Source organism: Arvicola amphibius, chromosome 5, assembly GCF_903992535.2.
Source record: "Arvicola amphibius chromosome 5, mArvAmp1.2, whole genome shotgun sequence".
NCBI lineage: Eukaryota > Metazoa > Chordata > Mammalia > Rodentia > Cricetidae > Arvicola > Arvicola amphibius.
Genome location: NC_052051.1, coordinates 144,475,556 through 144,492,580, shown reverse-complemented (window position 1 = coordinate 144,492,580; position 17,025 = coordinate 144,475,556). Strand labels below are relative to the sequence as shown.

The window sequence follows — 17,025 nt, the reverse complement described above, 5'->3', positions numbered from 1 at the left end:
AACTCTACAGGACTGTGTTTCAGCAATCAATTGTTAGTTTTGGTTTTCTTTTCTAAGACTGTTAGGTGACTCTGACGTGGGCAGAAGCCTAGTTTGAGCTGTGGTGAGAGGATGGCACCATCCACAGAGGGTGGTGTACTGCCAACACCACAATTGCACATTTTAGCTCCAACTATGCATGAAGATAGAAAGCATGGATTATCCTCTATGCCTCGGAGTCTAGATGACAATAGTGGTCTCATCCCACTTTATTTCACTGTAGGAAGATATGTTAATGTAGTCAAAATTTTACTGATTGTATAAGGAAAGGGCTCGCCCAAAGTTCAGCTGTGCGGCACAACTATACTCAGCCACAGGACCTCAGTGGCATAGATGAGAGCAGCTGTAGCTGACAGCCACCACTTAGCGACCCATAAGCCCAACCTTAAGGTAAATGGTTTATTACAGGAATTTAGTCACTCTTTGCTGTATCATTTCGGAAAATATAAATCCACATTTATAGACAAAGAAACTGAGGCTTGGAGGGCTGAACACGAAGTGAGCAATGCAGCTAGAATCACCCCATGATTCCGATAACTAAACACCCTGCTCCAGACAACAAGAGCAGGAACAGCACTCAGTGTCTGCTCTCCACGGGACCACACAGCAAGGCCTTGGACTATTCTATGTGACTTCAAAGATGAATGACAGATTTATACCTGTTAAGAAAGCTACTGAGTTAGTCTGAAACCACTTAAAGTACAAGATCCATTTAAGGAACCTACATGCACTCTGCAAGTCGTGTCTGATGTCCGCCTTCTCCTTATACAGAATAAAGAGGCACAGGTAAGTAAGGCCTTTAGCTAAAACTGGTGTAGAGTCTTGGGGAGACAGAAAACTGCTCTTTGGCTAGGTCACATGATTTTCTTAAGTATTATTTACAGTCTCTGCAAATAAGCTTTCTTACACCCAGCTACAAATGCCAATCATCTAAGTCAACAAAAGTTTCAAAGGATGGAAATTTCAAAATAAGACGTTCCCTCTAAAAAAACACCTCCAGGAACACAACACTGACAAGGTATATGAATAAGTATTTCATGAGAGAGAAAAGGTGGCTCACTACGAACATGTATCCGAGAGCTTCCATTTTATTCTGTAAGAATACTGTTCTAGATTACCTATACCAATGCCTATTGTCATAACCACAGGGGAAAGAATGTGTACCAAATATACCATCATTGTTTACGTCTACAGTTTGGAAAGCATCAGTGTCTATCTGTATAGTCTTTAAAAATTCACTTGGCATAAAAACACCTTCCATGTTTACTCAGGACCTATCTTGACAGTCAGCTGGGAAGATACAAATATCTAACATCGAATGGCTGAGTAAGAAGGAAGGGCCTTAGAGCAGACCAACCTATATTCTAAGACTTGGTTTGTCAATTCCTTTATAAATTTGGCAACTATCCTCCTATGAGTATCAGTTTCATTCCCTATAAAATGTAACAATAAAAACACTCTCAAATGGTTATAGCCACTGAATGGGGTTTTCTAAACACCTGAACAAATCCAGAACACAACTACCAGGTCACTAGTATGCCTGCTAGCAAATGTGGATCAAAAATTAAGTTTATTAATTTAATAAAAGTTATAAAGTAGAAAGAAACAAGACAAAAATCAATCTTGAAGGACATTAAAAATTGAGCCTGAGCACATGCATGAGAATCTGTCCTTCTCTCCCAACTTTCCTGCTGGGGATTTCTGCTACTTCAAGTATCTCTAAATTCGTCTCCTCTCGCTCTCATTCACACAGACTTCCTCCCAATTGGGCTTGGTGTTGTTGGGAAGACTTGAGAAGCAGTACCTACTACCTAATATGCAAAGCTACTACAAAATGGAAACACAAAACCCCTTACTTAAAAAGGGTTAAGACTTCCAAGGCACCAAGAGCACAACCTCAAACCAGGCACAGGGCTCTTTCATCTACTAATAAGGAGCTCTTCCAAATCCAGGGCCCTCAACAGCTGCACACAGATCTGGTAGGCTAGTGGTATAGGGCAGCAGAGGATAGGATGGAAGAGAAAGGAGAAATCTATGCCGGGCAGCAGCACTTGGGGACATGTTGTAACATAATTTCATCCTGTAAAATTTTCAAAAGAACAACAGAAAATCATTCTGTCTGAACTATACAGTAAAAGCTCCCCACCTCCAAATTCCTGATTAAAATAACCCAAGGAGTTTTTCTCCCTGTAGTGCCATGTTGGAAGGAACAGTGCAAAGGGGCCACTGTCAAGGCTCTGCACAGCGGAGCCATGTGAGCAGGAAAGGGAAAGCCGAGGACACATGTGTTGAGAAGAGACATATTTAGGTTGTTGGGAATGGGATGGTGCCATGGGTCCCGAAGACCACCATGAAGCTAAAGCTCCGTGGGAATTGTCTCAGCACCCGGACTTGGCAAGCCCTGCTTTAGACACTGTGGCTGGCAGTAGCTTGGCTTTGCAAACTTCTTGCTACTGCAGCACAGGTGCTGGTTGTCACTGTGATCTTCTAAGACCCACCAAGCAGTCTATCAATTTTCTGAACAAAATGAAGCCTACAAGAAGCTCAAAATCCTTTTCTACTTCAAGTCCAGTGGATGGCATGGGCAGCTTTTAATTAAGAGATCCCCAAACTGTAATTTCTTATTATTTTTAGTCTGTCTATTTCTACACTGTGATGATGGTAAAGTCTCAGAGAAACCTCAGGAGAGCTGAGCTCATGTCCAGAACAGCAGACAAGAGAGAAGCAGGGAGCAGACAGTTTCTGTGCTGAAGTCATCAACAAGTTTGGAAAGCGAAGCCCTCCCTAGCCACAAGGGTCTAAAGCAGGAGGGCTTCCCAGCCTGGCTTTCTGACAATTCCAGAGCATCTTTAGCAGCCTTTGGGTGTCTGACACACCATGCCATTTCCAACAACCCAAAAAATGTCAGAACCCTGCCAGGCATCCAGGGTGCCAGAGAGGAAGAGAAAGAAACAAATTGGCTTAGGATGCAAAATTTTGATCAACAGAGAGAGACAGAGAGTCTGGGCATTTACCACTAGGGGACCCAGAACTCAGAACTGACAGCTAAAGTAGCTAAACCCTCTACTCTGAGGGGATCCCCGCTCCATCTCGCCCTTTCTGGGCCTGTCAGACCCACCTAACCACCTGAGCTGGCTGCATCTTTGTGCACTGCCAGACAAATAGGCAATGATCAGGAAGCCAGCCAGCAAGATTAAGACAACACAGAATGCAAGTGACAAGCTTGATGGTATTTTGTGGACTTTTTGTTTTATTTTGCTTTGACAGCTTTTCTCCTATTAGTCTTTTGCCCATTTGTTTAGATTTTGTTTTTATGTTTCTTGTGGACTTTTTGTATTTGTCTTGTGGACTCTTTTGTATTCCTGGTTTGTTTGTTTGGAGAGAGAGAAAGGAAGAACATAATGTTAGACTGGTAGGAAGATGGTGAGGATCTGAGGGGAGTTAGAGGCGGGAAAGACATGATCAAAATAAAGCGCATGAAAAAATAAAAATATTTTTTAAAGTTGAAATTCAGTTAATTTCTAACTAAAAATATTGCTATACACAGCAATTATTAATTACTACCACTTATTAATAACTCAAACACATTGGATAAGTCATGTTCTGTGGTACTAGAACCATTCAAAGATTGTTGATTTTGGAAGATGTGGAGTTCCAAATGTCTGAACCATCTACAGACATGACATACATTGCAATGTAAATACATGCACAGAATTTAGAAGGAGCACACAGCAGTCTGACGCAGACAACAACTGGAAAGGCAAGATTCCTACCAGAGTGACTTCTGGTGCTCAAGGACAGACACAGCGATAGAGCAGAACAGCTGAGCCACTAGTGGACACGACGCTTTACGTAAATCCTAGTGTACAGCTATCAGTAGCCTCGGATCTTGCTAAAAACCCACAGCAAAAGCATCTCCTCAAACTCAGCAATGCAGAAGAGAACATGTATTTTGACCCTCACAAATCATCATGGAATACAGTTTCCCTTTTGTAATATATTCTCCACTGGGAAAAAAATAAACTCAACACTCGGAAGCGTGTTGAAGTTCAAGAGTGAAACTACGCAGAAGTCTTTTAAAACTACCTCGAAACTCTACGTCTTTCTGTTTATTTTCAACACCATGAGCTCCATATTAACACCTAAGCCAATGGGCCCATGAGACTTGATCCCATGGCCGACTAGAAGCGCCAGACACTGAGCCTCTGCAAAGTCCTCGCACCTCAAGTGTCCCCTCCAGAGCAATCAGTGTCCAGCTGCCTTGCTAAGCCAGCTCCTCACCCAGACTCCTGGTCTCTCCTGTCTCCTCCTAGGCTGCCTTACCCAATTCCCACATTTGCTCTCATCTCCCTTCATCTGTTTGTTAAAAGTACAGGCTCGCTTGAACTCTGACCACCTAAAGCACATCCTGGACCATGCTGTTCCTCTCTCAAAGCACATCTTTACTCCCAGAAGAGAAGGCCATCTTACTTCCTGACCTGCCATTCCTTCTGATCCTTCTCCCAGATATGCCCCTACCTGCTATCATATTAGCACTGCTTAAGATCACACCATTTTCTAATTCCAAATCCAATTTTGTCTCAAGACCTCTGCCCAACTCCACTGTCACCTGTATCTGCTGTCAGGGGAGTCTACCTTTAGGATGGTTCTCTGTTGGCCCCAGTATTCTCTACTACGATAAAGCAGCATATTAAAACACCTAAACATCAGTACCAAAGAAAAAAAGGATTGTAAGTAGTCTTCCAACAAAATACTCAAATGCATAGGAAATGGTGTAACTTTTAAAGCATGCAAGAAGAAAAATGCTAACCCTTTATCACACACACGAAAAAAAAAAACAAGATGCCTTAGGAAAAAAGCTGCAGTCTTTAACTTGGTCAAGAGTAGCAAGACAGCAAAGCTGGCATACACACACCCGTGGGTGTCCAATCAAAGGATGGTGGAATAACAGAAAGAGTGCTAGCTTGGCAGCTAAATGTTTAATCCTAGTTCAGCGCTAAACACATGTATTATCTTAGGGAGAGTCTCTCTTAGATGTATTTTCACTAGTACACTACAAACACTAGTAATTGTGACTTCTATCATAGGTTTTCATGCTCAGTGGTAGAGTACTCTCTGGACTACACATGTAGTTCGGTGGTAGAATGTGAACTTGAATTTACAAAATTCTGTGTTTGACTCCAAATTCCACCCAACAAAATAAAAAAGGGAGAAAAAAATAAAAAGTTCTTGTCACATAATTATAAACTAAAGCAAAACCCAGAAAATGTGTACTTTACATCCACCAACTTTTGAAAAGTTAAACACATAAGATACTAGGTTACAATTATACAGGCAATGATGTTTCTGACTAAAAGGAATTCATTGTTCAATGTTTAAACTGCTCTATTTAAAGTCAGTTCCATTTAACATCTGAGCTGCCTGGTTATAGCCAGCTAAGGTAACTCAAATACCATGACATGTAGAAATCAAAGGACAAACATAAGCCACTCTATATTTTCTCAAGGTGTCCTAGGAAGAAGGGACTAGATAATGATGAGAAACTTATTGCACAAACAAGGTAAATCTTGATTTACGTGGTTGCAAAAAATAATAATAATAATGTGATCTCATATTAAGGCTAAATAAAAAATAACAATTTGGTCTAAAGAAAGATCAAGAACAAAGAGTAAGGAAAATGAAAGGCTGATGAAAAATGAAGGAATAGAAACCACCTGCTATAGTGGTTTCTTTACATTTTGCTGACTACTCTCTAATCTACACATAGCATGATATATTCACCAAATGTCTGAAAGACTAAGATCATCCTAAGATGCCTATGAAATGAGACCACCGTCCACAGCACTAACATTTCAGGTGCTGCTCCCACTAAGTTTAATCCACAATATGGGAGGAAAGAGAAGAAGAGTGGAAGGAAGAAAGATACGAAAAGATCATCTTGAACCAAAATAGTAAAACTCCAAAACTTGCACTGCCATATGTCAAGAGGTTTTGTGACGCTAGTAATTATGGTACTGCAGCATCAGGAAGGAACAGACAAAGAAGCAGAATAGAGCAGATAGCCCGAAATAGATCCATCTGTACAAACATATCAAACGAACAGAACAAAGGAATCCATGGGGCTGGGAGATGGCTCAGTCAGTAAATGCTTGCCGGGAAAGCACAAAGACTTGATTTAGATCCCCATGAAAAAATCCTACGCATGATGAATAAACAAGGAAGTTCAAATGCTGCCTTTCACCTACGTCAGCATTTCATCTACAACAAAAATGACAAAGCAGAGCAATGGAAAAATATTTAAAAAAAACGTGCTGTGTCAGTTGGATGTCCTTATGTAAGAAGCAAATCCACCTTACGTCAAACACAAGGTCAAGTCTTGGTGAACAGAGAACTAAATGTAAAGCAAGCTCTTGGAAGATAACCCACAGGGTCATGCTGATAACCTTCAAGTGAACCAATAGTTAAGAAGAGAAAAAAGTGACTGAGGTTTAACAAACACACACTGTGTAACTGCTACCAGGTCAAAAGAAAGGGCATCATCAGTACCCAGGTCTCTGTACCCTCCTAGCCTCAGCCACCCCTCAAGGTCCTTAAAGCTATGAGCAATATTTCTCAAAAGATATTAGAAGAGTAAAGCAGTAAGCCGGGCAGTGGTGGCGCACACTTTTAATCCCAGCACTCAAGAGGCAGAGGCAGAGGCAGGCAGATTTTTGTGAGTTCAAGGCCAGCCTGGTCTACAAGAGCTAGCTAGTTCTAGGACAGGCTCCAAAGCTACAGAGAAACCCTGTCTCAAAAAAACCCAAGAAAAAGGAGGAGGAGGAGGAGGAGGAGGAGGAGGAAGAGGAAGAGGAAGAGGAAGAGGAAGAAGAAGAAGAAGAAGAAGAAGAAGAAGAAGAAGAAGAAGAAGAAGAGTAAAGCAGTAACCTAGAAATACAAGTAAACATTAGGATTTATATCAAAACATACATAAGAACTCTTTTAACCAATGGGAAAACATAATCCATAATACTAACAAATAAAAACTTGCAAAGGTATCAATGAGATGTCTCAGTGGGTAAAGGAATGTGCTGCCAAGCTAATAGTGACCTTAGTTCAATCCCCACACTCACATAATGGAAGGAGAGCTCTGAGTCTGGCACTGCCCTTTGACTCCCACAGCAATCAGATGGCATGACCCTCACACACACAAAGAATAAAGTAATAAACAAATGAGAAGCCTTGAAGAGGTACTACATCAGAAGAGATTATCTACATGATCAAACCATAAACTGGTTATTAGCCACTACTTATCAAAAAAAATGCACGCATGTAAGATCCATAAGAGACCACTGAGTACACACCAAAACATTCACAATTCCTAGAACTAATGACCGTGGGTGCCAACAAAGACTTGATGTGCAAGTTACATTTCTGATGGACATGTAGGTATGTACAACCACTGAGAAAACTGAACATATACTGAACATATACTCTATGACCCAATAGCTCTACTCTGGGTCTAAACCCATAACTAAAAACCATAGCAGAGCATTCACTTGAAGCAGTATTAAGAAACAGCAATTTTAAAAAAAAAAGGAAAAGGAAAAAGATAGAATCTAAGATGAACAAACAAAACAAGCCAATACAGAAAAAAAAAAAGCATCAATCAAATGAAAGCATCCTTATAATTAAAATGCTAAGAAAGTTAGGAGTAAAGATTTGATCCAAGGAAAAAGAAGAGCAAATGACAAAAAAAAAAAGTCATGCAAAATAAAAAAAAAAAAAAATGATCGTCAAAATACAAGCTGTGAAGGCCTAGAAATTAAAAATCAAGAGAATAGTTCACAAAATAAACAACAAAATAAAGAATATAAAGAATATAAAAGCAAAAACACAGGCAAATTAGAGGAAAATTCTGAGAAGCCAACACAGAAAGATATGCACTTGGGAGATTCAAGAGAGAAGGAAATTCTGAAAGATAAGATAGAAGAAATGTCCCCAACAAAGGGCAGGAATCACCTGTCTCCTACCCAGGCCCAGATTGAATGAAAAAACCTGAGAAACACACAGGGATATTTTTCTTTGCTCTGCTTTTGAAGATAGAGTCTTTTCACAGAGTCCAAACTGGCCTTGGAGTTTCTATATTCCTACATTAGTCTCCTGAGTGCTGAGATTACAGGTGTGCACCCCATGCTTGCCTATCTCTGTCTCTCCACCTTTCAAATAAAACGTGTGTGTGTGTGTGTGTGTGTGTGTGTGTGTGTGTGTGTGTGTGTACGTATACTTCCTTTTTGAGTGAATCCCTTAAAAATCCACACATAAAAAGTTAGAAGAGCATGCAAGCTATGTATGAAACCAAGTGCAAGTCTCTCCACCAGAAATCTTGAAGTTGGAGGATTATGAGACAAAGCCCTTAGGAAGCTAAGAAAATGATTTTTTCCAATCTAAGCTCTCATCAGAAGAAAAATGAATGTGTCCGAATAAAGTCATTTCTAATATGCAAGTCTTAAAAAACTTCATCTCCCATCATATTTCCCTAGCAACCTTTTCTTTTCTTTTCTTTTGTTTATTTGTTTGTTTGTTTTTGAGACAAGATTTCTCTGTAACTTTGGTGCCTGTCCTGGAACTAGCCCTTGTAGACCAGGCTGGCCTCGAACTCACAGAGATCCGCCTGCCTCTGCCTTTCAAGTGCTGGGATTAAAGGCGTGCACCACCACCACCCGGCTTCCTTAGCAACTTTCTTAGGCTTGATTACAAACTTGAGGAGCATCCTAAGATAAAGATAGAAATGCAGAAACAAATTTGGGCACAGAAGCTCAGCAGAAGACAGCCCAGGGCTCCAGCTGCACAGCAAATTTCAGGGACTAACCCAGCTGCAGCAGAACAAAGACAACTCCAAAAACTCCAACAAGAAACAGCAAGCATTACTGACAGGCATGTGGCGGAAGTTCTGAAGACTAGCATTATGTAGAAAGTCTAGCCTACTACTGTGAAGGCTACAAAACACGAGCTACATGGCTTGCCCCACCTGTGAATGTTTTTGGTCCTAAGAAGGTAAACCATGACTATTAATTCAACCAAAGCTGTGATGCAGTCACGTTGGGAGCACAGCAGCGGAGAGGGGGAACTGCATCATCAGCCACCGGAGGAACTCAAACAAAAGCACCAAGAATTAACTGTAAAAGCACCACCTGTGAGTGCTTTGTTTCTAAACACAGAAGTAGCTCTAAAGGGAAGGACGGGAACTGAAAACACAGGCTCTATCTAGAATGTTTTCCCAATATCCCTCTAATTTTGTAATTGAATGTGCACAGGTATATGCCTGCATGCAAGTTTATGCACCACTTCTATGCCTAGTGCGCTCTGAGTAGAGAAGAGAGCACTGGATCCCCTGGGACTAGTTACTGGTGGTTACGAGCTGCTGAGTGGGTACTGAGAATCTGAAGGGGCAGCAAGTGCTCCTAAGCACTAAGCCATCTCTCCAGCCTTACTTTTAAAGACCACACACTCTCTCACTTCTGTTGCTCATCCCATCTACTCACAACACGGTAAACTATGTAAGTATTCATCTACCTAACTCTATCACACCAGAGAGTCAGCCCCAGGACAGCAGGGACCTGTCTCGTCCACTGCAATATCCTTGTTGTTTAGAAAAATGCCTTGCACAAATTAATGTCTCAAAAAATGACCAAGCTAGGGGCATTTGGGAAGCAGGACTCTCTACTGAGAAAGTGCCTCCATAAGATTGGGCTATGAGCAAGTCTGTCAAACATTTTCTTGTTTAATGATTAATGTAGGAAGGTCCAGCTCTCTGTGAGTAGTGCCATCCCTGGGCAGATGATCTTGAGTTATACAAGAAAGCAGCCTGAGCAAGCCATGAGGAACAAACCATGAGAAACAAACCAGTAAGCAGCGTCCTCCATGGCCTCTGCATCTGCTCCTGACTCCTGCCTTGATTTCCTGCCCTGACTTCCTTCATGATCAACTGTGATGTAGAAGTACAAGCTGAAATATACAAACCCTTTCCTCCCCAAATTACTTTTGGTCATTAAGGTCATGGTGTTTTATCACAAGAAAAAAAAAAAACCTAACTAAGATAAGTATGAGGAATAAATTGAAAGAATAAGGCAGAAAGCAAAGGTGAGATAAAACAGTAACTATGTAGTATAGGAATAAAGAAGGGATCATTTCCTGTTGGTTTACCATCACCGCAGAACCACAGCACACAACAAGTGAGGACCTGTGACATTCCTACTCCGTGTCTCAATAACCGTTGGTCTCTGTTCTCCATGACACCTTAGAGTTTGGGTTTGTTTGCTGGTTTCTTTTAAGTGGGACAATGAAAGTGGACACATGTACTTTAGTACTAAAAAGTTCTATTTTAGTTTGCTGCTGTTTTGTGACTCTTGTTTTTGTTCTTTGAGACTATGTAGTCCTAGCTGTCCTGGAACTCACATGTAGACCAGGCTGGCTTTAAACTCAGAGATCCACCCGCCTCTGCCTTAAAGGAGTGTGTCATCAAGCTTAGCCAACAGGTTCTTTTTCCAAATCCCTAAATTTCTGATTTCCATCTCAGCCTTTCAAACTTCTATTTTCTTGCTAAGAAGCAGAAGACTCTGTCTTCCAGCGGGAAAGTGGGCCATGCCTTCAGCTGTGCTGTGAACGTCTACTGAAATGTCTCTGCAAACACAATCGGTGTGTTCAGTTTTGTCGTAAACTGACTCACCAAGCAATGAACCACTGAAGCTTCCTGGTGTGTGCCGATAAGAGTGATAAAATAAAACTTGCAAAGAATTTTTTTAAGGGGAGTGTTAGGGTGAGGCCAGCGAGGCTGACTGGATGGTTGGGGTAAAGATGTAAGAGTAGCAGGACACACGCAGGCCTCTGGCTTCCCAGGACAAGATGAACAGTGGTGTTTTAATGAAATCCTGCACAAACAGGAGCTAGCTGGTTTGACAGGACAGAGTTAAACAAGTTGACTCAGAGGGGCTTATGACACTTCGATATGGACAGAGCCAAACAACTGAAGCTCTGGAAAAAGACAGATCTGGAAATCCTTAGCACAGGAGGTGAGAACTGTGGGGGAAATCCATGGAGGCTACTCACATGGGAGGACGCACCAAATGCCTGGGAGTCCAACAGTCAAACAGGAGAAAAAGGAGGGGAGGGAATGAAAACAGACAAATACCAACACACACACACACACACACAGGGTAACAGGGGAGAAGGCAAAAACAGAAATAGCAACAGTGCGTAATACTAGAGCCGAACAGGAGGCAATTTAAGGAGAATATTTTATCCTTTTAACAAACAACTTCAGTAAGCATAGTAAGAGCAGTTTTAGTGGCAGAGCAAGAATAAAAGCTTTGTTTTAGAGTTGCAAAAACTAAATAGGTATAATGCAAATATACAAACACCAGCACAGAAATTTGGCCAAAGAGAAGAAGGAGAATAAATAAAAGTGCATACGCAGTAAAGTGAACGTTTTTCCTGAACAACTTGAATACATTTAAATACTTTGGGGTAGAAGCCAGTTTATATAGTCTGAAATGGAACACATTTGTAAGTAGCATGTCACCGATGACAAAATGAAACTGAGCTCCTTTACTTACTAATGGATAGTCTTTTAACTTGTTTCAACTGAGTGCAGATCAATTATGCTTTTCAAAATGCACTAAAATATTCAAAGAAAGTATTTTAAATGCTTAAAAATGTTCTGATTAGGAAAAAGAAATTATGAGTAATTTTTTTCTTTGTCTACTCCAAATTTCTTTCTCTTATAGAAACAAGCAACAATGTAGTTTAAACTTCTAAAGGTCAGCATTTAAGGAATCCTCAGCAACATGAACTACTTTCAGTTTCTATTATTTCCAATTAAAACCCTCATTTCTAACTTATCGACTTGGTCTTTGCCTATTGCTCAGAGCAGTTTTACAAAAGCTGCTCTCCCCAGTGCAGCATCCCCTTGCTCTGCTGGCTGTCCTTCTAAATCTTCAGCCCTCTAGCATTTCCAAAGCTCACCCCAATTTCCCAGCCACAGTGGCCCTGCTCTTCCTGACACCCACAGCACCAGTCTACGTATTTATCTAGCACTCTGTACGAGACATCTTCCCAGAATTCCTTAGGGGAACACTTGAAACTCATATTCTCTGCCCAAGCAGCCAACTTTTCTATCTGGAGAAGACAAAAGGAATATAATAAACTTCAGGGGCTCAGTCATAAAGCCATTCTAGAAGGAACTGTTGACGCTACAAAGAAGAAGACGGCTTGAATGCCCGCAATGAAGGGTCATTTCTAGATTGTAACAACTAAACACACACTGGATCACCTCATAAACCTTTCATATGCAACTGTACATGTACTTGGTTTTAACTTTCTTTCATCTGGGAGTTTCGTCTAATATAATTTAACCCCTCATTCTAAAGAAGAGGCGGGCTGATTCCCAGGAGGGAGGAAGGGAAAGCTACATATCCTTTCAAAGGACTAGAAAAACAAAAGACAAAATAGACTGAGTAGGATACTCAAGTGTACATCTTCACTTGCTTCAAATATTAACTCCTAAAGAAAACCATGATTACTCTTTAAGAAAAACAATGTTCAGAGACAGTCAACAACACTGAAGGTTTGTCAGCCCTGATAATTTCACAATTATTTCAAAAGGAAATGAAAACTCAAAAACGAAACTTCAACTTGAAGATAAAAGAAACGCACAAGACCAGAAAGCATCAAAGAGTATTAAAGAAAAAAAAGACTCAAAACAGTGAGTTACCCACATATTCAAAGAAGTAAACAGAAAAGACAACCTTAATAAAATTGCAATTCAATTAATTTTTTTAAAAAACATGAATGTGTCTTATATATCTAGATGTCTGAGAGAAGCCTTCCGTCCATCCTCTCCACCTATGAAATGATAAATGTGCAGCTACTACATACAAAAATGACTTACCCCATTATAACCAGGGTCAATACTTCCCATTTCTACCTTATGATCTTAATTTATGCACAAATAACTACTTTGTTTTGTGTTAAATTCTGTTTTAATGCATTCTTTAAATACACTAGTTTGCATATTTAAAGACAAAGCATTTAAAGAATCAATGCATATAAATTCATAGTTTATATGGACAATTATATAATGACCTCAACATAAAGTACTTCTGGAAAGAGAGGATTTTTCCTCTTCTCACCTATTACTTAACACCGACTGAAAGTAAAGCTCAAATTAACATGCACAAACCTTTTTATTCTAGGCCTAAAATTCAGTGCTCATACCACTAACTTAAATACCTTAAAAGAGAATGATAATATTTAAAGAAAAAAATATATGTTCCCTATGGGAACTTAAGAAATACAAATCTCATTCATTCACTGTCGAATAAAAATAACTTTGCCAAGTCGAGTAATGGGTAATTTATACTGCTGACCTATTTTACTGGATCCAAATAATAAGTAGCAAAACTAAGAATTATTTTTGTCTTTGTATATTTTTGTCAATTATCTACCCAACAATGGTGAAGCAGTCATACAAATACCAAAATATAATTAAAACCAGCATCATTTTATTAACAAACCTGTTTCTAAACTAGACTTTTAAGATGACACAACTTTAAAATTCTCTCTTTACTATCTTCACATTGGTGACACAACACTCAAATGTCACTTCAGCTGCTACGTTGAAGAAATGAAGAAGAAAAGATAACTGTCTTGGTGTAACCAAAAAATCCTAAAGATTAGGTTATTCTCAAGTTACATGAGAATACCAAGAAAAACAATCGCGTATGCAGAAGCAACCTGCTAAATTATTACAATACTACCTGCCTACACTAGCTCAAAGAAAGAACCTTCAAAAGATCTCTGTTAGAACGATGCTAAAATTCTCTGACAAGAGACGGGGGGAAAGGAACACACACTTTTCATGAGAGTAATTCCATAAACCATAATAAAAGAGAGAAGACTCAAAGCTATTCAACAAAGCAAAGAAGGAGAGATACCATTCTGTTCATTTCAGCTTTAAGCTTCTCGATTACTGATCTCCATAGGCAGCTAACCATCCTGCACAACACAGGCACCGCAACTTTTGGGCTCAAGTCTAGTCAAATCACTGCTAAAATGACCAGAATTTGTCAATCAACTGATCTTTAAATAAAGCACAAAGGTTTATAGTGTGTGGTCTGGCAAAGAAAAAATAAGGATAAACCAGGCAGTGGTGGCACGCCTTTAATCCCAGCACTTGGGAGACAGAGGCAGGTGGATCTCTGTGAGTTCAAGGCCAGCCTGGTCTACAGGAGCTAGTGCCAGGACAGGCTCCAAAGCTACAGAGAAACTCCGTCTTGAAAAACCAAAAAAAGAAAAAGAAAAAAGAGTATAAAAAATCTATTAAATAATACCTGTTCTCATAGGACAACTCAAATTTCCGCTATGTCACTAAAGGTTACATTCTACCTCTGTCTTTTGGGATTTGGGAAGCATTTTAATCAGTTATAAACATCAAAACTTTCAAATAACAAAAATTTAGTAAGGAAACAATTTTAAGTCACCAAAAAGCCAAAAGACAGATATTCAAGACTGCATACCTTATCTACAAAAGAATACAACCAGAGAACAGCTTGATAAGACAGGCAGAGTTCAAGATGGTAGAATCCCTTTCTTGTTGAACTTAACTGAAAACACTAAAACCACCATCCATTTTGTTTTTATCCTGCACATGGTAGTAAAACAGAGGGGAAAGCCTCACACAGAAAGCTGAATGGCCCAAAGAAAACCTATGTGTTGACAAGAACCTAATGGCACATGCAGGTACGCATCTTTTATACTTGATGTGATACACTTACATGGCCCCTGTTGAATCTCTTGGGGACCAACAGTAAAGCAAGTTTAGAACTTCAAATCTTGAGACATCTATAGCAAGATGCTGATCCAATGTGGCTCCAAACATCTTCTGTTTTCCTGGCTCACCTGAAGAGGAAAAAACACTACAGAGGATGTGGGAACTGAATTTCTTTCTGTAGTTTCTTCTAGAGCAACTGTCTGAGAGATCTGGCCCTGTCCTTTGTGAAGTCTGGAGATGAAACACTTGAAGGACTAGTGAAAAATAATTTCAAATGAAAAGATGGAGTGGAGAATATTTGAGCAAAAGCTACTCATTGTAGGCCAATCAGTGTTTCTAACCCACTAAGTGGGAGGAAATAGAAAAAAGAGAAATGCAGTGTTTCTCCTCCACCTCCTCCCCCAGTTGTGACTGAAATTCATGGAGCACCTAACTTCTAACCACATGAGGGAGGAGTCAGTAGAACAACCAGGAGGCTGAGCACTTGGTCCAGTCTCATCCCTGGCTGTGTAACCTTGTTAAGCAGCAGGGAGGCCTTTCAGATAATACCCTTGTCTAAGAAAAGTTCCTGGTGGATATAAGTTGAAGAAATAATGAAAGAGAAAAATGCACTGAACTTATATAAAAACGAAACTCACAGTGATATACCCATACTGGCAAATTATATCTGATTCTGTTTTGCAAAAGGTTTGGAACAGATTCCTTGAAATTAGAAATCAGAACAAAGGGGAGAAGAAGCAATTTCCAAATAATAGAAAATGTTTTCAAGCCAAACACAACACAAGCTGCATGATTCATCTTTCTAGGAAACACTATTCCTAGAAAAATCATTTTTGAAAAGCTAAGATTAGTACAACCAAGTCTCAGGAATATTATAACACAGAGCATTAAAACTGTTGCCAATAATATTAGTTAGATTCACTTTAATTAACTTCTAGAGTATTTTATTAAATCTTATATTTTGGTTATTCTCTATAAATAGACATAAAGCTTTTTCAAATGTATTCTAATATAATCAGAATTTATTTGAATTATGCTTGATAAAAATACCAGAATTTTCTGGAAAATATGATTAGAGGACAAATTAGCACCTTACCTGACGTGGTTGTTCATTCATCCGTTGTGGGTCTGACTTCACTTTATTGTTGGGGTGGTTTGTGACTTTGGTGACTGGTTGCTTGAAAATTGATGCAGTTTGTCTAATTGGCAATGTTGTGTTCAAGTCTGGTTTACCCTGTAAATAGAAATGTTTTCATTAAAAAATATGAAAAGAAAATTGGATCAATACCTTTTTAAACTCAAAATCCATAACTTTAAAAAAATTATAACAATTATTCCAACTCTTGGTCTGTGTCAGTTGTTTGCTTGTTTGATTGATTGATTTTCGAGACAGGGTTTCCCTATAGCTTTGAGGCCTGTTCTGGAACTAGCTCTTGTAGACCAGGCTGGCCTTGAACTCACAAAGATCCACCTACCTCTGTCTCCTGAGTGCTGGGATTAAAGGCATGCACCACCACCGCCTGGCAGGACTTTGAATATTTTAAAGGTACATTTAAAGAAAATGCTTATTTTATGATGTGGGATTCCCCTTTGTATGCTGTGAATACCACTGGTTAATAAAGATGCTGCTTTGGGCCTACTGCAGCACAGAATAGGACAAAGTAGAATTCCAACCAGATAGAGGAGAGGGTAGGCAGAGATGCCATGTAGCCGCTGCAGAAGACAGATGCCAGACACCGGATGGAACCTTACCTTCCACAACCATGTGGCAATATACAGATTAATAGAAATTGGTTAATTTATAAGAGTTAGCCAGAAATATGCCTAGTAGGCCAAGCAGCGTTTTAATTAATACAGTTTGTGTGGTTATTTTGGGTGTGGATGGCTGGCAAGCAAACAAGCAGCTTCCGCCAACAATATTGTATGTGTATGAGCCTGTGTATATGTATGTTAACCATGTGCATGCAAGAGCATGAAAAGGTCAGAAGCAATGCTAGGATGCCTTGGAATTGGAGTCACAAACAGTTATGAGCCACTGTGTGGGTGCTGAGAACTCAACTCGGGTCCTCTGAAAGAGCAATATGGGTTCTTAACTGCTGAGTCATCCCTCCACTTCCTCTAAAAGTTCATTTTAAGCACTTTATTGTGTATTTTTTCATATTTAAGGTATACTTTTAATT

At 39.7% G+C, this 17,025-nt stretch overlaps 1 protein-coding gene across 3 annotated transcripts in view; it reads right to left on the bottom strand.

The window, feature by feature from the left end:
- The window catches only part of Mbd2 (methyl-CpG binding domain protein 2), a 54,432-nt gene that overhangs the window by 14,724 nt on the left and 22,683 nt on the right, over window positions 1-17,025 (bottom strand). For 2 of the 3 annotated variants that reach the window (XM_038330700.2, XM_038330699.2), the window contains exon 3: window positions 15,942-16,079. In XM_038330700.2, coding sequence (XP_038186628.1) covers window positions 15,942-16,079 — 138 coding nt within the window. Of the gene's footprint in view, window positions 1-14,849; window positions 14,974-15,941; window positions 16,080-17,025 lie in introns of all 3 variants that reach the window. The other variant, XR_005285454.1, reaches the window with a different exon arrangement.